This window comes from Scleropages formosus, chromosome 18 (genome assembly GCF_900964775.1).
Source record: "Scleropages formosus chromosome 18, fSclFor1.1, whole genome shotgun sequence".
Taxonomy (NCBI): Eukaryota; Metazoa; Chordata; class Actinopteri; order Osteoglossiformes; family Osteoglossidae; genus Scleropages; species Scleropages formosus.
Window position 1 is genome coordinate 6,154,753 of NC_041823.1, and position 25,851 is coordinate 6,180,603.

The following is a 25,851-nucleotide window of genomic DNA, read 5'->3' on the forward strand; positions in this document are numbered from 1 at the left end:
TTTGTGATAAAGTTCCGTCCACGGCAGCCCTCCCTCCGAAGAGCCGAAGACGCGGGTTGAGCCGAAACGAAAGGTCGCCGAAGAGCAGGTCCGCGGGGAGCGAAAGGAACGCGCCGCGGGGACGGTTGGCCGCCGCGCTCCGGGTCGTCGGCCCGTGTTTGGCGGCGCTCGTCCGAGCGGAGGGAAGCGGACGGAATTACGGATGCGCGACGCGGGACGCCGGCGCGAGACCCTTTTGAAGACGCTCAGCTTTTGAAGTCGGCCACCGAAGAAAATGGAAACAGGAAGACGCTAGGTGGTTGGGTAAACACGGACGCCTCACCTTTTTTGTGTCTGCTGGCGCTCCACCAAGCTGCCGCCTCTGGGACCGCAGGAAACGTCTTTTGGGCCCGGAATAGTGAGAGATGCTCGAACAGCGGGCGAAGAAGAACCCCCCCCCCCTTCCTCCTTCTCCTCCGTTCTGTCCTCAGTGTCCTCCGTCGGCCTCTTTGTTCCCTCTCCAGTCTGGCGGTCACAGGCTGCGCTGTGCCGGAGGCCCCCGGGACCCACATGTGGATGCGGTTTGCGGTCTGCAGGCTTGCTGACGGAGGCCCCACCTGGGCGCCCGGGCCCCCTGGCCCCCTCCCTGCAGATGGAGAAGACAAGGCCCACGCCTGTCCGGGGCATCTAGGCCTGTCTTTTCTAAACAATCTAATCAATTACTAAACAAGCATTTTGTTTTTTCTGAACAGTTTTATTTGAGCAATGTTATATTGGTGGAGTTCAATATATATTTAGCGTTGAATGGAAATCAAAGAAATCAACCGTGCAGATCTTTTGTCGTTTCAAAGGCTGTCCAATTTGATTTGGGGGGAAAAAGAAAATCTAACAGAACAGAGATATTAAAAAGCTGCTTTTATCAATGTGACCTCTTTTTTTATGGCACAACTTTTGTTCCTTTTGTGAGATTTTTTTTTTTTTTTTTTTTTTTTTCTGCGGGATAAATAACGGTTTTTCTGTCAGAGCAATATTTTATTTTGTGCTGGGGGATTCAAGGGCAGCTCGGCGCCAGTTTTGGGCGGTTCAGTTCGAACAACAGAACTCAAGAATGTGAGTTCTGCTGCGAAAAAGAAAAAAAATCTGTCAAGGCTTCCTTTCACAAAGAAGCTCATGCCTGGGGTCGCAGCGCCGATCGGCGGGAGGCGGGGGCTCGAGTGCCGGCCTTGGGGCGGTTCGCTCGAGACGGAGCGAGCGGACAGCTTGACCCTCCCGTGGTCGCGAGGGGGATGGGGGGTTGACCATCGGCTGGCCGAGGCGGCGGCGCTTTCGGGGAGAAGCGCTCGGTGTCGCGTGACCGATCTCAAGTCGGCCGTCGGTGGATTTCTGTTCTCAGCCACCGGTGGGAAGGTGGGGTCGTGGCCGGGTCGCTTTCCGAGCGACGCCGCGACGGCTATCTCGGGTTACGTGTCTGACGGCTCCCTGCAGGTTCGACATGGCACGGAAACCGTCTGCCTGGGCGCTTCCGCCCCCTCGCCCTCCGCCTTGCTGGGCGGTTTACCAGGGTTCGCGCGGCCCGCGAGTCGCCAGTAACGCCGAACGACCCGGCAGCGGAAAGGGGAAAAAAAAACACGAGAAGCACAATGGAAATGTGCGTTGGAAATGGCGAAGCTGGCGCGGCGGTCCCTTGTGGACGGGAACGGTTCTGCGGAGAATATCCCTGGGATTAAAACAACAGACGACGGCGGACTGCTTTGGCTCTGCGTGCAGCGTGATCTGTCTGGCTAGGAGAAAAACAAAGGGATAATCGCGGGAGGAGCTCCAGACTGAAGCCTCTTGCGGGAAGCGTTGGATGTGCATAAATACCCTCCCTGTGGCTCACCGAATCGTCCCCCCCTCACACACACACCACCGCCGCCCCACAAAGTGTAACCGAAAAAGCAGCGATGCTGCTCTCCCCGCCGCTGCGTCCCGTCACTGCGATGATTGCGATAAATTCGCCCCCGCCCTGGGTGCGTGATGTCTGTCTGCCGCTGGCTCGGCCGCTCTCCCCAGTGCCGTCTGGGTGGAAATGCAATCTCGGTGGGGTGGGAGAGCAGCCCCGGTCCCCCCCCCCCACCCACCCCACACTCCCGCGGCTCGTTAAGCCAGGCCGGTGCTCGAGTGACTCACCGAGTCGGGCCCAATCAATTGCGCGTCCCAGACAGGCGAGGTGAGGCGGTGGGGCCGTGGGGGGGGGGGGTGACAGCCGGCTGCACGCAGATTTCAGCCAGACGACTGAACTTTCCTTCGCTGCATCCTGTCTGTCTGGGCCTCTCTGACTCCATTTCTCCATCCTGCCCTCGTTTGCGGAAATGCGGCTTGCATCTGCACACACACCGAAGGCAAAAAAAAAAAAAAAAAAAGTCGCCATCGTGGGGAACGCAGACACACACACAGAGGGTGATGCAGTGGTTTGCAGGGGAGTCACTTATGAATAAGTGTGCACACGGCAGTCTGGCAGGTTGGGAGGCAGAATGCGTCACCTTGGACGACGGACCGCTTTTCCGGTGCCGATGGCCGTGCCGGGGATGGGGGACGGGGGACCCTGCGCGTGTGCGTGTGCGGCGTGTGTGTCTTTTTGTGTTCCCCACCAGGGCGACTCCGCTGAGCCATCACGCATCCTCTCGTGAGAGCGTATCCTTCGCTCCTGTGTCAGGAAAGAAAGAACAGAGCGCGGAAGTGCGCCGCCAAGGTTCGAACAATGGAGATGGCGCTCCGGACGGTGCCGTCCGACAGATCCCGCGCAGTAGGTGACGCCGTCAAGGTCCTCGCTTAAATTTCCTCGTGGCCCTCGTGGCTTTTCACCGCGAACGAACTGACAGCCCATTGTCGCCGCTGAGGGTCCGTGTCACGGAGATGGCGGGAGGCGAAGCTCCTCCGACAGGCTCTCGGGCGGCATCGCTCTGACTGACAGTCGCCGCGCTCTTCGGTTACACCGTGACGTAGTCGCTCCGGCCTTCTGGCGAGCGCCCGGACAGTTGCTGGGAGATGAGCTCCACATCTGTTTCTCCCCATGCCTTTCCTCCAAATTAAAGCATTATTACCCATATACATGGTTTTTGTGATATCCCGACATCTAAAAAGTAACTGTGTGAATGGCCTGATTACTGTGCGTTTTGATGTAGCGATGAAGGGATCCGGAAGGAGGCTGCGCTTTATTTCTTCTTCATTTCTGCCGTTTTTTTTTTTTCCCCTCCTCCTCCTCCTCCTCCAAAGGCACTCGCCCTTCTTTGTTATGCACAGAGAAGCGAAGTTGTTAGCTCATTAATCAATGTCAGAATTACAACATAGCCTCAAGGTTTTCCCTCACTCGGAACACATTGCTATAGGTACTGTAGCCAATTAAAATGTGACGGGGGAGGGAGGGGGGGATGGCGGAGACCTTCGAGTCCGCACGAGGATCCCTTCGCAGCGACCCTCCGATGCCGGGAAGCCGTCGCCGGGCCTGTCGGGGGGTTGTGCCGGATGCGTGTTTATTCTGGGCGCGCGCCGTGTTTCCCCCCCCCGCACGGGCCGCTCCGCTGGAAGCACCTGCGATGTTTTGTGCAGGGAAGTGACGGAACCGCCGCCCAGCTTCACTCAGATTACCGGTAAACACCGCCGATCTTGGAAGCTCACTTCACAGGTGTGCGTGTGTTTCTTTTGGATCGCGGCAGGGTGTTCTTTGTGGAATGAAGATAGTTTCCAGATGAGGAAAACGAAGATCCGCTCGGTCAAGGGGTCGCAGCCCAGCTACAACTGACCGCTTTCCAACAGCCACCTTAACAAACCGCTGGTCGTCCCCGTAGATTAAGGTTCTTCATCCGAAGGAGGTTTGTTATAAATGTATTTATTCATATCATACGCGTTGATTAGTTTAAGGTGGCGCAGTGGCGCAGTGGGTTGGACCGGGTCCTGCTCTCCGGTGGGTCTGGGGTTCGAGTCCCGCTTGGGGTGCCTTGCGGCGGACTGGCGTCCCGTCCTGGGTGTGTCCCCTCCTCCTCTGGCCTTCCGCCCTGAGCTGCCGGGTAGGCTCCGGTTCCCCGCGACCCCGTATGGGACAAGTGGTTCTGAAAATGTGTGTGTGTGTGTGTGATTAGTTTAAGAGAGAGGTAGTACCGGGGCGTAATTCTTGGGAGGGACAGGAGACGTTGGCAGTTGACCGTTATCTTCGGTCCCCGATATTTCGAAATTACTGGGGAAATTTGGCGGCGAGATTGCCGGCGTACGAAGTTTGTCATTTAAAATTCACGGCCTGTCATCTTTGCACCCGAAAAGTTCCAGCTGAATCGTTTGGAAATTTGCGTCAGATGCCACGTGACGAATGACGCGCCGTAAATCCCAAAAAGCCGAGACCGAAAATACTCAAAATAATTTGACAAAATGCCTAAAATGACTTGAAAAGATTAGCGCTGGGGGCTGTGTGCGGCAGCCGTTTGAAAGTTAACGAAATTCCTGTGTTACGCCGCAAAGCTGCGCCGCGAAACGAGCGCTAATGTATTCCGAGGCGTGCCGCATTTTGTTGCGAGTCACTAGATATAAATTCATATCTTGCCCGCAGCCCTTTCCTTGCAGTAGTTTCCTGTACAGGAAATTCTGAAGAACCGCTCGTCGCTTTTGCTCCAGAAAGTTTGCTTCAGAAATGTTAATGTGGAAAGAGCTCGTGTTTCTGTGTGTGTGTGTGTGTGTGTGTGTGTGTGTGGAATACCACCATTTCTACTACATCCCCAGGTAAATAACCCTCAGTGCTTGGAGTAGAAAGCTCTACTGATGAATATGGTGCTTCGGGCAGAAGTTTCATCTAAGCTCACCCACCCTTCCAATTTCGATAACCACTCGTCCAGTGCAGGGTTTCGGTGCTCCAGCGTCTATCCCGGCTGTGTACGGCGTGAAGCAGGATACAATTTGGACTGGGCAGCAGTCACTGCCTCTCTCACTCAAGCACGCACGCACGGCAATTTATTGTTGCCACTTCACCTGAAACACAAGTCTTTGGACTGTGGGAGGAAACCAGAGCACCTGATTGAAACCCACACAAACATGGGGCAAGATGCAAACTCCACTTAGACTAAGCTGGATTTGAATGCGCTTCTGAATTCATCTGGCTCAAGAACCGTGTCCAGGCTGCTACCTGCTGCACCACCATGCCGTCCAAATGAGGCTGCTAATTTTTTTTTTTTTTTTTTTTCTTTTTCAGAATAACTGAAGTTCAGGCTATTTAAAGTAATAATTCTATTATCCTAACGCCTGGAGATCATTCTTTTCTTGCTTTGTTCACTGTTTACATGGAATGCGTGGTAGTGGCACCACGGTTTTTCTAGGTTCCCGTCGTGGTCCGTTGGCGGTGGTGTGTTACTGTCTTCTCGTCCCCAGGCACGCTACTGAAGGGGACAGTGTGACGCTGCCTGCGGACTGTGTTGGTACGTGTGATGCTCGTGGACGGTCTTTCACGGTCATGTAAAAGATGACACCGCTTGGCCCACGTGTGAGTTGGGACCAGACAACCGGTGTCGTTGAGTCACATCAAGTGGGCAGACAGTCCTTTAGAACAAACGCGTGTGCGTGATTGGACGCCGCTGCACTGTCCCTTCTCTAGAAATCCCCGGTGACGGATCCCCGCTGCAGGTAATGGCGCGAAAGTGGCTCTCGCCTACTTTGACCGTGACTCACCCGATCGCGAGGTTTCGGCAGCCGGCTCACGTCACAACCTGACTGACAAGGGTCAGAGAAGCTCGCAGGGTGAAGGCAGTGGGCGTTCGACCACTTGTCACGGGTCGGCGGTCCGTCCGACCGCACCGTTCCCGTGATCGACCGCCATTCTGACTTTAGCAGCAGCCCTTGACTCTTGGATTGTCCTGCGTGTGTCTTTGACTTCTTGTTTATCCTGCCTATACGCTTAAATACCAGGACGAGTGCATAAAACACGTTGAGCGCTTCCCACTGTTCCCGAGTGGCTCTTTCCAAGGACACCGTTCCATGATGAGGGGAACATTTTTAAAGATGGAAGTGATTTGTTTTTCTTTTTTCTCCTCTATTATCGAAAGCACAACTATTTTAACTGTTAAGATAATGTGAGTTTTCCATCATTCACACTCGGATGTCGCCTGTAATTATTTTTTTCCCGTCTGATGCCCCTGAATATGCGTACAGCTCACGTTTGACTTCTCCCAGGCTCAGGGTTGGAAGGATTTTAGCTTTAAGGAACATTAAGCAGTGAATGGAGGGAGACTAATATCCTCAGGTTTTTCCATGACGGGGCATTTGAGCGCTGAAATAATCTAAGAATAAAAGCATCATTTTATTTCGTTTAATTATTTGCCCTCCAGTTGGTAGGAAAGGGTTACTGTTGGCAAACAGCTAATATTTTTTTTTTTTTTTTTTAAATTTTTTCCTCGCTTCTATCAACTGCCTGTTTTGATGGTCCAGAGCCGATTCCGGATCATAGGGCATGAGACGGAGCAACTTAGCCAGTTCACCTTAGTTGCACATTTGGACAGTGTAGTGGTTGGAGCTGCTGCCTTCGGACCCAGAGGTTGCTGGTTTGAATCCCACTTCTCTTTGTAGTACCCTTGGGCAAGGTACTTACCCTAAATTGCTCCAGTAAAATTACCCAGCTGTATAAATAGGTGAATAACTAAGTCACTTAATGTTGTAAGTCACTTTGGAGATAAAGGTGAGCTAAATAAATACATGTAAATGGACACAGTGACCAAGCTGGATTCAAATCCTGCAGAGCTGTGCCATCCTGGCTGTTTAAACCTTTATAGTGATTGAAAACTGATGTCTTAACATCAGAAGTGTGTCTTTTCTTTCTTTTTTTTTTTTTTACATCTGTTGCCGGGCAGCTACCTGTTGCCTGGTGCCAAGGTGATCACATTCAGAATAATAATAGAACTGTGGTAGGAATTAGATTCTTCTGGCGTGAACCCTTCAGATATCCCCAGTGTCCCCGCTGCGCCGCAGTCAGATGAGGAGAAAGCGGACGGAGGAGAGGGGGACGAGGTGCAGGAGTGCGTGTCGGAGCGGGCCGCACCCACCGTGCACATCGACACGCCCGACCGCTCCGCGATATTTGCTCTCTCGGTCCATTTTTGTCCTCGTCCCTATCAATTTAGTTTTTACTCCTTCTATCTTTCGGGAGATCTGCCGCTGTTTGCACCTCCCCATCACGCCAGCCTTCTTCAGGTGACTCGCATCTTTTACCCTTTACCCGTAAATATGTGTCCTTCCGGAAGCTTCTGCCGTAAGGTGCGCCCTTAGAATGCTTCTCCTTGCTTCTTTGCACGAGGGATCTGACTTGTGCTCTGTTGAATTTGCGTAGGTCTTCATAAGCACCGAGTTGTGTGTGTGTGTGTGTGTGTGTGTGTGTGTTTTTAAACTACTCCTTTATAAGTTACAAAGCTCTCTCCTGCAAACATTTCATAATGAGTACATGTCATTGAAAGTGAGGGTTTCATTGTTCTCCTGTCCTCTTGCATCGGTCCCCCGTCAGACCCAGTGAGGCGTGCGAGGGGAAGTGAGGATTTTTTCGAGGACGCTTCCTTTAACATCCTTTGCATCCCACTCACCTGCCCCGCCGCGCCATTGTTTCGTTCTCATCCGTCACTCTCCTCCCTCACCCACACGCTCAAAATTAAAGTAGAATAAGCAGTCGTAAATTCCCATCTTATTATCTCTCGGAGAATTTTAAGTGGCCGAATGCGACGCTCGGAGATGCACCTTTTTTATTTCTTTGTTTCTTTGTTTGTTTTATTCATTTTCAATCATGTAAAATATCCGCGGACACAACGCCGCACCAGCTTGACGGCAGGTAATGTCCTTTTTATTTACGGGAAACATTAAAAACCCAAAATGCATTCGTATTTATTTTATTTTATTTTTTTTTTTTAAACCCGATGCTTTCAGCTGTTTCCAAATCCGGAGGTGGCAGTTTTGACAATAAACGTGATCTATAACCCAGCTGCACTTGTCAGGTCTCTTCACACTCCGCTGCAGGCCTGCGTGACACGGAGGATTTTGCGAATAATAATAATTTCGCCTTTTTCCTAATCCTTTGTGTGTCCCGTCAGTTGTTTTGCGCTTCATTACGCGCGACTTGATGATATCCACCACTTTATTTTTTAATCCATAATGGCATAGGTGAAAAGGTAACAGCCCCCTCCCAGGTCTTGATTTTTTTTTTTTCTAGTACAGGGGTCCTTAATTGGGGTCTGTGGCCCATGACATGATTCCGTGTGAAGGTGATCGTGTCGATAAAATGAATTTCAATATTTTCTCAATTTATTTATGAACATTTTCCCAGGAGGCATCCTTGACATTCCTCACACGCTTCAAGGGTTTGTGGCCTGGAACAGGTTAAGAACCTCAGGACAGCGCATGTAAAACCTACCAAGAGTGTTCGACTTTGTCAAATCTGGCTTCGAAATGGGAGTGACATCGATGGGTCTCCTTCGATGTTCTCATCATCATCATCATCATCATCATCATCAACGCCGCCAACAAGGGCTCTTCGGGCGTCTCTGTTGCTGAGATGTCTTGAAGTTTCCTTAGTGGCGTTTCGGTAGCTGGCCCCACGCCCAACCCTCCTCCTTTCTCAGCCGGGCTCGGGACCGTCCGTGGCGGACTTTAAGATGTTCTGCCAAAGGAATAATCTTAGCCAAGGCCAAAATCCGATGGCACATTTTCCTCGGAAACCCGATGCTTTTGGGATTTAGAACGGACCTCAGGCCTCGCGTCCCCCCCGTCAGCGTTCGGTTGCGGATCGACGCTTTGCACCGCCGGGCCCTGACCGTTCGAGCTGCGGCGAACCGGGGTGCGCGGGACCTCGGCGGTCCAAACGCTAGACTCAAGTCTGGGAAGAATAATATGTTTATGTTCAAACTGTTTAAAATGATACACTGCAGCCAATGGAGGGAAATTATTATGCCCCACAATATATATTTTCATTGCCACGGATCAGTTTATCGCAGTGCCATCGTGTGCAGTTTTATGACAATATAAATTACATCCCTAAACAAGGAACACAGGCTGTTTTCTTCCCCCCGCGTGGGTTCGTTCGTCTTGCGGCTCTGCGGTTCGGCCGATCCCGGCTTTTCTGGAGGGAAGGCGGCGGTTCTTCAGGAGCATCGAGCCCCAACGAAACAAACAAAATATTTGTTTGCTCCTTAACCCTGGCAACCGTTGTTTAAAAATATATCGCCGTGTTGATTCGGAGGTTTGTTTGTGCAATAATAATCGCATTGTTCTGAAAAGGGGGGGGGGAGCGGTCCTCTCGCTGTGAAGTAGCCTCGATGGCTCCTCTGGCTCTGCGGCTGTTTGTTTTGGACGCGGTCCTGTTTGTTCGTGGAATGGCGGTTTGCGACACGCCGGAGCGCTACCCGTAATTTGTGTGCGCGCGCGTGCTTTTTTCCACCGTTTTGCTGCCACGTTCACCCCGTGTGACTCCTCGTCACGAGGGCACCTCGGGTAACGGAGCGTCACATCTGAATCTGAACCGCGTGAGCAAGGTTTCTGTGCTCACAAGGTCCTGCGGTCAGTTTCCCAGGAATTGTGGGGAGGGCAACCCGCGGCCCAGGGTTTGCCAACGTCTGCTCTCTGCGCTCTTTGAGCCTTCGGCCGACAGCGGAGGCTGTTTTTCTTCATCATAATTCCCAGTAATGTCATTTGTCACAGCGCTAATTGCTGGTCACTGGGTGATTGATCACGATATTTATCTTGTCTCAGTCTTTTCAGCCTGCGGATTTTAACAAGGAACACAAAAGGACACGTTCCAAATCCAAGAACGAACATTTTGGAGACGGAAATTAAAACGTCTTAACGTTTGGTTCGATGTTAGAAAATGTAAGCGATCCCTAAACATCTCAGTTTGGCTCAGTGACTATATTATTTTTCCACCTTGTGATCAATTACTGTACGTGAGAGGTCGTCTGGGTGCACTTATGCCACGTTTGCCCATCTTCTCTTCTCTTCTCTTCTCTTCTCTTCTCTTCATCTTCATCGCATGCTTCGTCGCACGGTTTTGCAGAGAGAGGAGGTGTCCTCCAAGCCGGAGACGAGCCGGGGAGCCCCTCCGTGTCTGCCGGCCCCTCGAGCGCCACCGGACCGCTGTGACAAAGACACGTGACGCCCGCCAGGATTGTAGGACCGTTCTCTTCATGGTGGTCACTCGGGCCATGTTTGAAATTAGAGCTACGTGTGTAGGGTGGAGATAAATATAGCCTGTGTCACATGGACTCTGCACTTGGTTTCGTTTCCTTAGCAAGAACCCGAGAGGCAGCTGGGATCGCGATTCTGTCTGTCGGTCTGCGGACATCTGCGCTGGCAGTTCCTTCCCGCTTTCGAGCGTCTTGACGGCAGCACTCGCTCTCTGCTCGAGTTTGTGCCGAACATCCCGTAGCTACCGTGGCACGGTGGCACAGCGGGTAGTTTTGCTGTCTCGCAGTGCTTCGGTGGTGCGAGAGGACGTGGGTTCGATCCCTGCTCAGTCTGTGTGGAGTTTGCGTGTTCTTCCCGTGTCTGCGTGGGTTTCCTCTGGGTGCTCTGGTTACCTCCCACAGTCAAGACATGCTGTTCAGGTTCCCCCATAGTGTGTGAGCGACAGAGAGAGTGTGTGTGTTCCACTGATGTATGGATGAGTGACCCAGTGTAAGTAGTGTATCCAGCAGTGTAAGTCACCACGGTGAATAAGGTGTGTGGGCCCGTAACACTACATAGAGTTCATTGGAAGTTGCTTTGGAGAAAAGCATCTGCTAAGTGAATAAATGTAAATGTAACACTGTGACTCTACTGCACGTGTTAGATGCACTCACTGTGTCCATTATTGTGGCAGCAGGGAGTTCCGTTTTTAGGGGTTCCTGGTTAAAATCACAGTTCCTCCTGTTGTGTCCTTGAGTAAGGTACTTATGGTAAAATTGCTCCGGTGAAGCTACCAGCAGTGTATAAATGGGTAAATAATTGTTTGTAGCTTAACACTGTACATCGCTTTGGAGAAAAGCATGAGCTAATTGAATAAATGTAAAGCAGATGTGTTATTGTTATTACTACTGTCATTTATCTGACGCCAAGGCAGCTCACGTTAGTTCTGAGCACTAAGCTGCTTAAATTTATCCGTTCATACAGCTGGGTAATTTTTACTGTGTCAGTTCAGGGTAAGCACCTTGATCAGGAGAACAGCAGGAGTGGAATTCGAACCTGGGTCTTTGGATTGCATAATCTCTACATGTGCGTGAACTATATGAAATATAACTGTTACTAGCACTTAAATATGGTGTAGATCAGGGACGTGGTGGCACAGCAGGTTTGGCCTGTGCCTGCTCTCCGGTGGGTCTGGGGTTCGACTCCCGCTTGGGGTGCCTTGCGATGGACTGGCGACCTGTCCTGGGTGTGTCCCCTCCAGCCTCACGCCCTGTGTTGCCGGGTTAGGCTCCGGCTCGTCGCCACCCCGTCGGGGCAAGTGGTTTCAGTCAGTGTGTGTGTGTGTGTGTGCGCAGTGGTATGATGACTTGTGTTGCATCTTAGAGTCCAAATGTATTTATGCGACTGTTGCCGTCACAACCACGATTTCTGTGTTTAATTTTTCAAATGCTTCTCATTCTCACGCGCAGTTATGTACTTATTGATTATTGGATGGGGCCCTGTACCTGTGTGGTGCTGGTACGGCGACACCTCCTCGAGGCCTTCGCGACTTTGCTCTCCGCCGTGAAATTACCTTCCCCGTTCGGCACGGTCTACGCCGCGCTGCCCGCGCTGCTGTCGCGGCGCCATTTTACCGCGCCGTTCCGGCGAAGGGCCTTTCGCGGCGAGCAGAGCCCCTCCTCCGCGGGATTACCGGGGATTAGCGGGCTCTTCGTCTCTGTATTACACGCACGCGTAATCTGCGGTAATTCTGACGGAGACGCGCCGTATTCCCTCGCTTAAAAAAACACACACACACACACACACACACACACACACACTCACTCACTCACTCACCTGCCCCCACCGCATCTGAAGCCAAAGAAAACCTGTCGTGTCATTAAAACCTAACGGTTGAGACGAGCGCCGCTCGCTTTGATTGTGTCCGTGCCAAACAATCTCTTCTGTCGTCCTGTTTTTCTTCTCTTCATTTTCCACTTCTCTTCTTTCTTCTTCTTCTTCTTCTTCTTCTTCTTCTTCTTCTTGTTTTTTGTAGTATTTTTAACTAGCGCAGCGCTGCGTTCGCCTTTGCCGAACAGACCTCCCTTTATTGCCAGACAAATACGGCTTTTGAAATGGAAATTGTTTCATGTTTCTTGGTACGCGCCACCTTCAGCCCTGTTTATCTTTCCACTTCAAAGTGCTGCCCTGTCGTGTTTCTGCATCTGGAAAATAAAAAAAAAAAAAAAAAAAAAAAGGGGAAAAAAAAAAAACAGGGTCACGGTGTTTGCCTTTTGAAAGTTTTCTTTAATGCAGGTTCTTGAGGCGAGGAGCCCGGATTCCACCCACCTTCCACCGTGTTGCGTCGGGCTGCTTTCCTCGTGATCCTGCGGGGGGCGGGGGATGGGGCGCAGGTTATGGCGGGACATCATCTGTGAGCCATCGTGTTCTTTTAACTTGTCACCGCCCCCCCCCCCCCGTTCCTCTTCTCCCCGTCTCTCCCTCGCGCAGCTCCCTTTGCCCGCGATCGACCGCCCCCGCGTGACCGAGGGACCCCAGCGACCGCACTCTGAGCGCCAGCCGGCATGCTCATCAGAACCGCGGCCGGGTGAGGAGAAGGAGGAGGAGGAGGCCCGCGGCGGCGGCGGCTGCCATCTCAGCCCTTGGGACTCGTGAGTTCGGCCATGGCTGGATGCTTCTGGCTCGGTGGATAATTTCCACCCCACCCTGAACCTGAAGCCGCTCCCGCCCCACGTGCGCACGCCCCTCGGCACAAATCTACCGGGCCCGATCGTCAGGGGTGCGGCGACTCTCATCGCCCGGGGGTCCTCCGGCAACGTGTCCAAACACCGCGCCCTCCCCCCGCGGGACCTGGCCGCGTGGCACCGCCCAGCCCAGCCAACTTGTCCGTTTCCAAGCGCGGATCCCCAGGGACGGCGCCATGGGGTCCTGAGCGGCTGAGATGGACGCGAGACGGCCGCGCCTCTCCCGGCAGCCCACTACCGCTCGGACCGGTTAACATTGGTGGCGTCGCTGGCCTCGCCGGGGGAGCAGTATGCAGGAGGCTGACTTTCCGGCCACAAATGCTTTCACAGGTAAGGAATGGGCTCCGCCGCCGCTGTTCGGCATCAGTCCTCCACAACATGTGATGGCGCAGGTGGGCCAACTTGGCAATTTGCCTCTCGCATTGAAGGAATCTGGTGATATTGGCTGTCACCGGTAACTCGAAGGGGAGCTGGACGTTGGCGTGAGAATGCTCGCTCGTCCACCCGTCGCAGGATTTGGTCCTCAGCCGGTTGGGTTCGTCCCGGGTTACGCGCTCTTACGGTGACGTAATGAGTCCGCGGCGACCGGGGTCGCAGCGCTCTCGTGTTTGTGTGTCGTGGAGAGGATCGCTACGGGAACACGGAGTTTATCCGGGGTTCGAGGGGCCGGCTGCACGGCAGCTCGGCTTTGGTATTTCCTTGGCCTCGAGACCTTAAATGTCCTTTAATTCACCGGGGGATGTCAGTGATGGACAGAACCGGCGCATTTCATATCAAATTCTGACTGAACTTTTTTCCTTTCACTTTGCCAACGTTGCGTGTGGAAATTCAGCCTTTGATTATACTCCCCGAGTGTTTACCGGTTAAAAAAAAATTTCTTGCATAATACATTAGCTGGTAATTATTTCTTTGGCCGCAAAATAATATAGACGGCGTGGTTCACGGTTCCATGTTTCGGCACAAGAAAAAGCACGAATTTTCATTTGCGACGTATCTCTCTCGCCACAAGTCGAATAATTGCTGTCTCTCCTATTGCGTTACCCATCATTACCCGTTTTAATTTTTTGCAGAAAAAGTTTGGTGTTTCAGGAATACTTTCATGAAGAGCCCCCGTTTATTGTTAGCGAACGGTTTGTCTCCGAGAGCCTTGTTCCTTGGAGATCTAGAACCCGGCGTGTCGTATTTGAGCGGAGCGAGCCGCACTGCGAGCGCACTGTCGCGCCGAGGGGCTCGAACCCGGCGAGCCATTCGGGAGAAGCAGGAAAACAAATCGATAGCGCCAAGGTTAAAGAGTCGGCCTGTTTGCAGCGCGGGTTCGCGTCAGGTGAGCGACGCTCGCCCACGAACCCGGTTGACCCGCACCTCTTCGTACCGCCGCGCCCCGCGGAGACCGGCGCGTTCCGGTTCGACGGGCCGTCCTCTTAACCTCGCCGCCTGCGGTCGAAAGGAAAGGCTGGGGGCGAACGGAGACGCGGGGCTGCTCTGCCTTTCCTGGCCTCGCGGAGAGCGAGCGAGCGCCCATGCGGTGGGTGTCGGAGACGGCGCTGAAAGCGGACGCAGTGCGTTGCGTTTCGAACCCATCTCGTTGTCTAGTGCCGCTGATATTCATACCAGCCCTGGTGGTTGTTAGCGGTGAACTCTGACCTTGTTGCTGCTGTGAACTTATTATTTATTCATTTATCTGCCACTTTTCTCCCGAGCGCTTTATACCGCTAGGTTTTTACACTGAGCTGCTTACAACGATTTACCCATATATAGCTGGGTCATTTTTAGTGTTTCACTTCAGGGTATGTACCGTGGTCGAGGGAACCGCAGCAGGAGGTGGGATTCGAACCCGGGGTCTTTGATTGCGAGGTGACGGCTCTGAGCACACTTGGGATGGCACCTTTGCGGTTGTGACTGTTTTGCTGGTTACCCCATCAGTACCGTGTCCTGTACAGTTTGTGGGCGCCATTCAGGAGCTCTGATGAAAGTGCCTCCAGGTCAGACCTTGAGATGAGCTGTAGCGCCAGAGGGCTTTGACCATGTGCTCCAGACTAGGACCTTCGCATCACGACCTTTTTTCTTTTCTTCTGCTCTTTGCTCCACTTTTGTTCACTTTTATGTCTCCGTTTGGATGATGCCCTTCTCCAAACGCGCTTTCAACACTCGCTTTGTGTACTAAGCGTCTGTCTTGTGCCCTTCGGGGTGAGTACCTTGACCTTGAAGGGTACTACAGTAAGGGTGGTGTTTTGAGCCCCAGGGTGATGGCGCTAACCTCTCCGCTGCTCGCCGGCCGCTGTCCTCGCGGTTCAGTCTTGCGCCATCCAGTCCGCATCGCCGTCGCTTTCTTAGTGTTACGTTGTCGGCTTTACAGCGATTTACCCATTTATTCAGTAGGATATTCTTACTCTGCTAATTCATGGTATTAATTCAAGTACTTTGCTCGAGGGTATGGCGGCGGGAGCTGGAATTTGAACCAGGTTCTCTGGATTGGTTGTCGCTCGCTCTAATCGCCACGCCACCTGCTGCCCCAAGTTTTCCTTCAGGTTTTTTCTCTCTGTATTTATTTTTTGCTCTTCTTCTACAACCCCGGGCTCTTCTTTTCCTCTCCACCTCTATATCCATGTCATCACCTCCCTCCCTCCCTCCCTCTTCATCTCATCACGCACATTGTGTCCCGGAGACTGACCTCTCCCATCTCGTCTCCTCCTCCCGGTCCTCCTGCTATGACAGACCGCGGCTCTCCCGCATGGGATGGAACGTGGATCCAGCAGAAGGCGGAGGAGGGCCGTCATACTGAGTGGGAGGCCTGTCCCCCTCTCCCCTGTCTCCCTTCCCCCCTCCCTCTCTCTGCCCCAAGCAGGGGGCTGAAACCATAATCAATTACCATTTATTAGCGATGTTGGCAGCGGAGACGCAGAGCCGGTGCTGCGAGCGAGCGACGGTTGTAATGGTAGGGGGCCGTCCTTGCAGCTATCTGCACTAACCAGATGCTTCGCTCAGCCAGAAATAAAATCCCCGTCAATGGGGCCTGTAAGTTGAAACAGTCTCCAAAGCGCCGCGGCGACAGATATCAAACGGAGAGCCCTGAATTGGATCAAACTGCATTAGTCGTGCGGTAGGCCTTGTGACTTTGGAGGGGCGGTCTGCACCACCAGCGGCAGGGCTGTGTGTGTGTGTGTGTGTGTGTGTGTGTGTGGGGGAAACTTGGGGATCCTGTTTATCATATCCTGTTATAAACTGAACACAGTGACCTCGGTTTCTTCTTCAAGCTCCACCCCCTCTGACAATTATTAAACGTACTTTTGGCTGCATCACCGGATCAGATTAATTTTCCTGAGCTGTTTTTTTTTAGCTGATAATTGTAGTTTTTAAGTGGCGATGATTTCCCGGGTACCGGGATACGCAGCAACGGGTCACGGACGTGTTCTAGCGCAGTCCGGCGCCAGGTATGAGTCACGTTGAGCGGTTGTCGACCCCCGGCCCGTTCCGGGTCCCATTCGCCGACTCGCCCTCCGTACGTTTTTCGCCACAAGTTTAGTGGGACCAAAATCGTCGGCGGACCATCGTGTAGACGGACCACGTCTGATTCGGGCTCCGGCCGAGGGCTGGAAACGGGCGCGTCTCCCCGTTGATGATTCCGACGGACCGATTGCGACAAAGTTTCGTGGGTTGATCCAAATTTTATGGGACGATGCAGAAGGGAGGTGTGTATACCGCGTGTGTTTGCGTAATCTTTGCGCCGCAGTGTAAAATGTTGTATTATGCTCTAGAAAATCGGGATTAGTTCAACTAACTGCTAATTAAATGCAACATAAATGAACATTTGCATACATTTTCACTCTCCACCTTAGAATTAGTGACCTAAGCGATGCATTAATCACTCGGGCCAAACTACTGCCTTCAGAAGGGTTTAATGGAGAGGCCTGCAGGGACCTCCTCACCCGCTCGCAGGCGGACGTGTCGTAACGGAAGCGTGACCGCGAGTGAAAACTTCTCTAGGCGTCTTTCCTTCTTAAACATCCCCGATGTCAGTGTTTGTTGTCTGTGCGTCGCCTCCCTCTCCAGCCTTGCGCCCCGTGTTGCCGGGTTGGGCTCCGGCTCGCCGCGACCCCTTTCGAGATAAGTGGTTTCAGTGTGTGTGTGTGTGTGTGTGTGTGTGTGCGCGTGCACGCACTGTTGATGTAGCTCTTGAGTCATCGTTAAGAACAACAGGCTTTAATATTTGACCCTGGAGGTCCGGCCAGGCGCTGCGGTAGTGCCAGTGTGCGACTGGTGATGGCGCACGGAGGGTCGGCCGTGCGCCGGGTGCGAGACGGCGCTTCCCCAGGGCGCCGGCGAGAGCGGTCGTGCCGTCGGACTGGATCCGAGACGGGTCGGAGCCGCGGTTCGCCCCGGCAGCCTGTTCCGGCGCTTCGTCCGGGAGATTTGCCAGAAAAACCAGTACATCTCCGTGGCGACCGCAGTGTGAGAGGCCTGCAGTCCTGAAGCGTCTCCGTGTTGGCCGCTGTCTGCCTCTTCCGTCTGGTTCTTTTTTCCTTCTCCCTTTTTTTTTTTTAAATCTGTTTGTGTGGAAGAGATTTTGACCGTGTGTAAGGCCTGCGATGCGCGCCGCTCCCCGGGAACTGAACCCAGAGTCGCGCAGACAGCTTCCGAGCAGATTCCTGAGCAACGCGTCCTGCGCGGCCCCTCTGCCTCACCTACCATATGGGGACATGTGGCTGTCTGCTAGGAACCGCAGGGGCTCATTGTTTCACATCAAGGAGAAGTGTTCTGCTGCCATGGCGACCGCACCGTGGGCCGTCCCGCGCGCTAGTTCCTAGTTAATCGGCCGGTTCGTGTCGGCCGCGGTCTGCGGGATGTCCTTTCGCGGTCCGCTGGGTGGGGGGTGGGGGTGAGGAGGGCGTGTGCACGATCCTGCTTGACCAAGCTTGGTCGCTCGGGCTCCGGTTGGCTGGCAGTGCGCCTGGCCTGCAGACCGTGCGCCAACACACCGCCGACAGTCGCCCCCGCCCAGGCACTCTCTCTCTTTCTCTCCGAGTCGAATGCGCTACCTCAGCATAACTCCGACATGCTTGATGGCCCCAGTTGAACGGCGCGAGGACGGCAGCCACGATTAAAAGGAGCCTGCTACCCACAAGACCCTCTGGCTCGCATGTAGCGAATCGGCCGCTCCGCTCTTCACCTGCAAGGCTTAGAGAGAGAAGGAGCGGCCGGGTGGGCTTACCGCCATAGGTCAACCCATCCTTTCAGAGTATTCAAGCTGTTCTTCATGCAGCAACACGGTCGAACAGTGGGTAGCGCTGGTGCCTCATAGCTTCTGGGCTGCGGGACCAGACATGGGTTCAAATTTGGCTCAGTCGCGTCAAGTTTGCATGTTTTCCCCCTCATTGTGTGCGTTTCCTCCCGGTGCTCTGGTTTCCTCCCACAGTCCAAAACTGTGTTTTAGGGGAAGTGGTGACTGGGTGGATATTACACTTAGTGTTGTGTGTCAAGTGCTGTAGGTCACCATTGATGGAGGGGTCAGGTAAATACTAGAGTATAATAACTGTATTGACACCATCACAGCAGTCCTGCCAAGGATCCATCTTTTGCCATAATCTTAACAGATTTTAAGAGAGGGCAGTATGTGGTGTAGAGCTGCCACCTTGCATGCACAGGACTGGTTTGAGTCTCATATCTTGCAGTACTATCCTTAAACAAGGTACTTACATTTACATTTATGTACTTAGCAGGCACTTTTCTCCAAGTCAACTTCCAGTGAACTCTGTGTAGTGTTATCAGCCCACACCTTATTCACCATGGTGACTTACACTGCTAGATACACAACTTACACTGGGTCACTCATCCATCCATCCATCAGTGAAACACACTCTTCTCTGTCACTCACACACTATGGGGGAACCTGAACAGTATGTCTTTTGACTGTGGGAGGTAACCAGAGCACCAGACAGGGGGAGAACATGCAAACTCCACACGGATTGAGCGGGGATCGAACCCGTGTCCTCTCGCACCACCCAGGTGCTGTGAGACCGCAGCGTTACTCGCTGTGCCACCGTTCCGCCTCATCCTTACTGTGAGTTGACACAGTAAGAATTACCCTGGTGTAGAAATGGGGAAATAATTGTAAGAGGGTGAGCGTTTTACGTTGTCTTGGAGAACAAATTCACATTTAGTGATTTAACTGACACTTTTCTCCAAAGTGACTTACAGTGTTTAGCTCCTTACGACTACTTACCCATTTATACAGCTGGCTAATTTTACTGGAGCAATTTATGATGAGTGCTTTGCTCAAGGGTACTACAGCTGGAGGTGGGATTCGAACCTGTGGCTTTTGGATCAAGAGGCAGCAGCGCTAACCACAATGTTGTCAGCTCTCCCAATGATGATGTATTGTTATTATTTTTTTCCCCCTCAACTTACCTTTAGTGACACTGTAATATTAGCTACACTCCAGGTGTTGGTTCACCTCAGTGATGTAGACACCGAGGAAAGCCAGATGTGACCTCCACATGGCAGTCGTGACCTTCACACAGCAGACGTGACCTTCAGACGGTAGCCACGTTTGCGTAGCCCACGCCATCGCTGTTACGAGTTACGTGCGGTAGGTGATCGCCCTGCGCAAAGCCCACGGGAATCTACCTGGGCTCCGGCGGCAGGTATTTGTAGCTGCGCGTAAGGGAGGAGCGGAAGCCTTTTTCCATCATTAAATTTAAACTCCGGTGCTCGTTTTGCTTTCTCCGACTTCTTTGTGAAAATCAAGACGAGGGTGCCCCCCCCCCCCCCCAGGGCGAACCAGCTGGGCCGTTTCCGAGGAGACGAGCGCCGAGACGGGCAACGGCGGCTGACCGAGCGACTCCGGCTGCCCTAATTGAGCGTCGCAAAGCGCGCCCGTGTCCATTTGTCCTTTCATTCGCATCTGTGTTTTTTTTTTTTTTTTTTCTCCCCTCATCCCTCCTCCTCCCTGTCTAGACGAGTGAAGTACAAGCTGTTCCCATTCAGCAGGGGGGCCAGGTGGGGTTGGGGGTGCGGGAGAATCTGCTGTGTCATTACCATCTTTTTTTAACGCATCGCGCCAATCACAGGGGAGATTTGGCAGCGCTGCAGTACTGCGCAGATTGCCTCGTGAAAATAAACTTCAACACCAACTCTTTTTTTCTTTTATAAAGCATCTTGCCACGGGAGTCGACTGATGCGGCCAAGGCTGCGGTGCGAGCCCAGTTACTGGCCAAAGAATAGCATCTGCTAACTAGTGCTACCTGGGGCAGCAGGTGTGAGGGTAGCGGTCGAAGCTGACACGCCGCAGGTCCCGGGTTCGAATCCCTGCCCCTGCTGTATCCCTCCTCCCATCCGTATCAGGCTGTCTGAAAAGACATTTACATTCGGTTATGTAGCAGATGCTTTTCTCCAGTGTCGAATAACTCAAAAACAAAAGCAAAGCACCTGCAGCACGACATGTGAGGACCTGCTGGGAGAATTGAGTCTGATGAGGTAACCAAGGTGATCATGACTGAAGGTGTGTAGCTGTGAGGAGATCAGGAGAGAAGTGGGTGCGGAAGGAGCCGTGTTCTTGAGACCTTTCTCGAACTCTGGGAGGGATTCAGCAGCTCTGAGGGACGGACGGGACTCGTTCCACCCCATTGGAGGGCAAATCCGCAAACCACATCAAGTCTTCCGTTGGATTCTAGTCCTCACCAGATCCTCGCTGCTCTTCGGGACCCACCAGAGACAGATCTTTCGTGTCCACTGTCGTGCGCCTGGCGCCTTTCTCGCAGGTTCGCTCCAAGTCCGGGGTGGGAACCTCTTCAGGCATGTAGGCTTTCCGGCTACCTTCTGATTTAGCAGATTATTTGCTCTTGGAGCGCCAGGCGGAGGCGAGTTCCAGTCCGAATGATGCCTTGGATTAAAACCCGTGAGCTGCAGGGAAGCGAAACGGGGACTTTCTCCCGCTCCTCAGACCACAGTCCCCTCCCAGCGCTCCGTGTTTTGCAGGGGCCTCTCGGCATCTCCCTCGTCGAAATCACACATGCTCAAGACTGTCAACTGTGTGTTTATTGCAATTTTTTTTTTAAAACTCTAAAGCCTGAGCGAAAAACCTCAGTACTGTCATCACCTTGGTAACGGAGCCAGACAGCAAAATGCTGCAGATCCCTCAGCGGTGCGACTGCTGTTCTCAACATTATTTATTTTATGAACACGATTTATTTGATCCGTGAGCCGGAACAAGTTGCTTGTTGCGACGCCCGTGAGCGCGACGCCGCGGAGACGCCCTTTGGCCCCCCGGGAGGGCGGTGGGGCGGGTGCCGTTTGTTGTGTGTATCGTACCCGTACTCCATCCCTCTGGGGCGGAACACGTTCGGCACGATATCTGCCGGAGGAACCTTGTAAGATAAAACTTAAGACGATATAGATATATATATTCATATGCAGTGGATAGAACCACCGCATGTTTGTTAATATTACTTAGTCACATAAATGTACTTTCATATCTTGTTTTTTTTCACCCGTATCTCTATTTATGAAAATTTTTGTAGCAAATGAGCAAATCCAGGGTCTCCGCTGACCAGACACTCTTCATCTTATGTCCTTGGTAACCTGTGACCCACGGATACATACTGTATATACAGATGAAATACTTTGGCTCCTCTTATGACCTTTTAAGTCATTAATTTTTGAATATATGAACATCTTCCGGTTTGTTTATTTTTAATTGCGTTTTCTTCTCATGTTCTCTTCGCTCGTCTGTTTCGGTATTTGTTTCGGTGTTTTTTGTAGGTATAACGGTGCATCTCGTTATCCTGTGTCATGTTGAGGTGCCGTGTGTGAGTTTCCCTGCAGGGTTTAATAAAGTATTATTGTGTCACACCCTGTTTTCTGAAGCGTATGCTTGTTGCAGAGAAAAAGTAACCCGTTTTTACGCGATCAGCCGTTAGTTGGCGATGAGAAGCACCCAGACGGAACACGGATCACCTGAATTCAACTCGCTTCCACTTTTACGGTCGATCGGGCGATCAGTAGTGCTTAAGATTTTGATTGTGTAGCTGGATGTTCCAGATGCTAATGAACGTGTTTATGTGCATGAACTGGTCAACAGTCAGGATTTAATAGGATGTTATGGAGATAACATTTTTGCCTTCAGAAGTCTTTAATGACTTGTTGTTCCTTTTACATTTATTTATTTATCAGATGCTTTTCCAAAGTAACTTCCAATGAACTCTATGTAGTGTTATGAGCCCACACACCTTATTCACCACGGTGACTTACACTGCTAGATACACTGGGTCACTCATCCATACATCAGTGGAACACACACACTCTCTGCCACTCACACAGTATGGGGGAACCTGATAACATATCGTTGGACTGTGGGAGGAAACCAGAGCACCCAGAGGAAACCCACACAGACACGGGGAGAACATGCAGACTCCACACAGACTGAGCGGGGATCAAACCCATGTCCCCTTGCCCCACCCAGGCGCTGAGAGACAGCAGTGCTACCCGATGTGCCACCCCGTTTGCTTTTTGAAGTGAATAAATCGAGGGAAATCTGCACTGTTAAGATTTTATTGATTGTTGCTTACTGGTGAACGTGATGCTGGATTTGAGAAAAAATCGAGTCGCAGACAGACTTCCGGTCCCATATTTTTGTCAGGTGAGTTGGCAGTGTACATTTATTTGTTATACATATATAATGAGCAATGGGAGTGCGGTGGAATTTCAGATCTGTTGAATATGGTAACAGGATGGACGGGGATTAAATGAAGAGTAAAACATGGTATAATTTTGTCTTGGTTGAAACGAAACTCGCACAGCAGTTTCAGCTTTTTGGCGCACCGCCACGTGACGCCGTCCTCGTTTTGTGCGCCTCGACCGGTCCGCATTGAAAGCCTTTCTTCTCCTTTCTCCCTTCCCAGAGTGCAAATTCCACTGCACCAATGGCAACTGCCTGCGCCTCGGATCGTTAATCTGCAACCAGCTGAACAACTGCGGGGACAACAGCGACGAGGAGAACTGCCCCGCGGCGACCCAGCAGCCCCCGCCCGGCATCTTCAGCTGTGAGTCGGGCTCTTTTCTGCTCAAACGCACTTTCTCCCGGCAGCTCCCGGGCCCCGTGGGTCACGCGCGCATCCCCGCCGTGTCGGTGTCGGTGTCCACCTCTCCTCCCCCTCCTCATCCTCATCCCGACACGTCTCCTCCTCTTGTCTTGTAGGAGTCAGCAGCATCTCCTGTGCTTCCCAGCTCATTTTCTGCATGTCGTCTGCCCCCTCCCTTTCCTCTCTCTGCTTCCCGTCTCTCTCCACGGTAACAGTCTCTCTGGTTACGCGTTCCTGCTGCTTGTCGAGTCTCCTCCTCATTAAAGCGGGTTGAAAGGTAATGCTAATAGTGACATTGAAATTTTAAGTTGTTTTCTCTTTTTGGGCCTGTCTTGTTTTGATCGGGGTTTCTGTCGCACCCGAGTGGGGAGCCCGCCTCTACCGCTTCTCGGCGGGTGTCAGGCGGTCCCACGGGGAGCGGCGCCGTCACGTCCCAGTTCTGACGTGGGGACCCCCGCGCGGTCGCCGCCGCGGATCGGGAGCTTGTGATTCCTGCTGCGGCTCCCTCCCGACACGCTGCTCTCAGTTGGGGGTCTACACAGGGGGCGGGGGGGGCCGTGTGTGTGTGCGTGTCTACGGAGGGGTTGTCTCACACACTCGTACTTAGCATTTGTTTTCAGATTGGTGAGATGCTGCAACGTGCCGTGTCTCATATGGACAATTTCACCGTTTAGAAGTGTGTAGCGCTCAGGTGGAGAGTGAGAGTCCAGAACTTGGGCAACACCTGTGTGGGACACACTGGACAGGAGAGTGAAATATAGCAACACACAAGTGTACCACATCTCGGGGAGCTGCCGCGGAAGAGCTGAGAGGGCGCGGCGCCTCGATTCCTCATCGGAATCGTCAACCGAGTGCCAAATGTGCTCTTCGCCGGAGTCCTGTGGCTCGGCAGGGTGTCCAGGGGATATAGCCAGACCACTTAGGGCTGAGGATGGGAGTTCATGAGGTGTAATCCCAGCAGTTAGGATGCTCCCTTGTGTGTGTTGCAGTCCCCGGCTGTGGCGGGGCGTGGACGCCGTCCCGTTGCCCCCCGGCTGAGGTCAGCGCCGTGAGTCTCGGCCAATGGACGCTCGGGACGCCAAAGGGCCGATGGATGTGATGCAGAGAGGCTTCTGTTGCATGTATCTTTAATAGTCTCGAGTGGAGTTTTGCGGAGAGGCTCTGGAGTCTGTTTGTATATTTACCTCTGTCTGTCCAACACTTTTCTTGGTACTGTTACCCAACCACGTACAGCGATTTACCCGCACTACAGCCGGGCAGTTTTTATTGTATCAATTCAGGTTAAGTAACTTGAACAATTGCAACGAAGCACGAGATGGGATTTGAACCTGGGGACTTGTGATCGCGTAGACGTGACTCTAACCACCGCGCCACCTGCTGGACTGCGTACATCGAGCCCTCGATGTCTCGTCGTGTTCTGTGACTTCTTTAGCACAGTCACCCGGTGTGTTTTAATGCTGTTCTTTATTATTTCTTTACTTGTGATTGTTTTTGTTCTGTTGTCATGACCCACCCCCCACCCCCTCCTGTTGCCACCGGGCTGCTGTGCGCAGCAGACGCGGTAGGGGGGGCACTCATTTTCCGCGGAAGTCCAGCGCGACCCAGGTACTTAAAAATATTTAGCTGTCTAGAGCGCATGTTAATGAAAGTGTCTGGCGGCGCTATTATGAGAAACCCGTACGACGATTGTAATTTTCCGAGCCGCCGTACCGATTCGCCGGCCGGGCGAGCGAGCGAGAGGGGGAGAGAGAGCGAGAGAGAGAGAGAGGGAGACGGAGGCAGAAACGTTTCAATTCTAATCGAGTTTGCCATCTTCCCGGCTGCGCCAGTGCCAGACAGATGGATCATGAATACTGTCTAGACGGTGCGCGCCTGAGTGAAGCGTCGAGTCTCGCAGGACAAACAATGAGACTCGGGCTTAAGTGACGGGGAAGTCAGGTCCCCTCTCGCTGCCCTGCCCCCGCAACACCCCCACACCGATCAGATGACATTCTGAAATAAACAAACCCAATTTGGATTAGTAACGTGTTGGGAACAAAAACCCATTTGTTGCATGTGTGTGCGTGTGTGTGTGTCGCAGCGGTCGTTCTGCCTCATGTGGGTGGGGGGTGAGTGGGGGGGGCACCCTTGGAAGGTGGGACACAAGGGCCATGACTTTATTGACGTAAGACCCTTGCGATTAGTTCTGGTCGGTTTACAAAGTTCCCTGGATTCGGGTCTGGCTCGTACCCGAAGTGTCTCTCGGCTGCTGCCAATCACGTAGGTGGACGTGGCTTTTTTTGATCGTCTGTCTCGCTAGGAATACGCTCAGAACTCGAGTGCCCTCAGGGAGGTAGGAAAATATTTGTGCTGTTCCACGTTAAGGATCGTTCTTATTATTATTGTTGTTGTTGTTATTATTATTTGTTTGTTTGTTGTCGGCAGGCCAGGTTCGGCGGATGTATTCCGGGCACCTGCAGTACGTGATGCGGGACGATGCTCTCGAATAGCCACTCAGCCTGGCCCACACACACACGCTGTCTGAAACGCTTGTCCCATACGGGGTCACGGGGTGCCGGAGCTTAACCCGGCAACACAGGGCGAAAGGCTCAGCCTTACCCTCTTTTACTTGTTCCTCACCTCAAACTCACCCCCTCAGTAACCCCTAACAAAGTTGACCCCCCTCCCCAATACCCACAGTGCTTTATTTCCATGGAAAATCAAAGAGCGCAGTCGTTATCGTCCATCGCGCTTGGTCCGTTGGCCTTCGTCCTTCATCCGTCGCCCTTAGTCCCCGGCCCTTTACCCACCGCCATTCGCCCATCGCCCTTCGTCATTCGTCCATAGCCCTTCACCCATCGCCCTTTGCCCTGCTTGCTGTGGCTTTGGATGCCGCTGCTCTCAAAAATTCACTCCTTATT

At 52.6% G+C, this 25,851-nt stretch overlaps 1 protein-coding gene across 3 annotated transcripts in view; it reads left to right on the forward strand.

Annotated features, from left to right (window-relative positions):
• Positions 1-25,851, forward strand: part of ldlrad4b (low density lipoprotein receptor class A domain containing 4b) — a 74,872-nt gene that overhangs the window by 13,210 nt on the left and 35,811 nt on the right. Inside the window, exons 1-3 of one of the 3 annotated variants that reach the window (XM_029246000.1) lie at positions 2,516-2,764; positions 12,622-13,205; positions 22,772-22,912. In XM_029246000.1, coding sequence (XP_029101833.1) covers positions 13,166-13,205; positions 22,772-22,912 — 181 coding nt within the window. In that variant the 5' untranslated portion in view covers positions 2,516-2,764; positions 12,622-13,165. Of the gene's footprint in view, positions 1-2,515; positions 2,765-12,621; positions 13,206-22,438; positions 22,510-22,771; positions 22,913-25,851 lie in introns of those variants that run through there. The other 2 variants (XM_029245999.1, XM_029246002.1) reach the window with 2 other exon arrangements.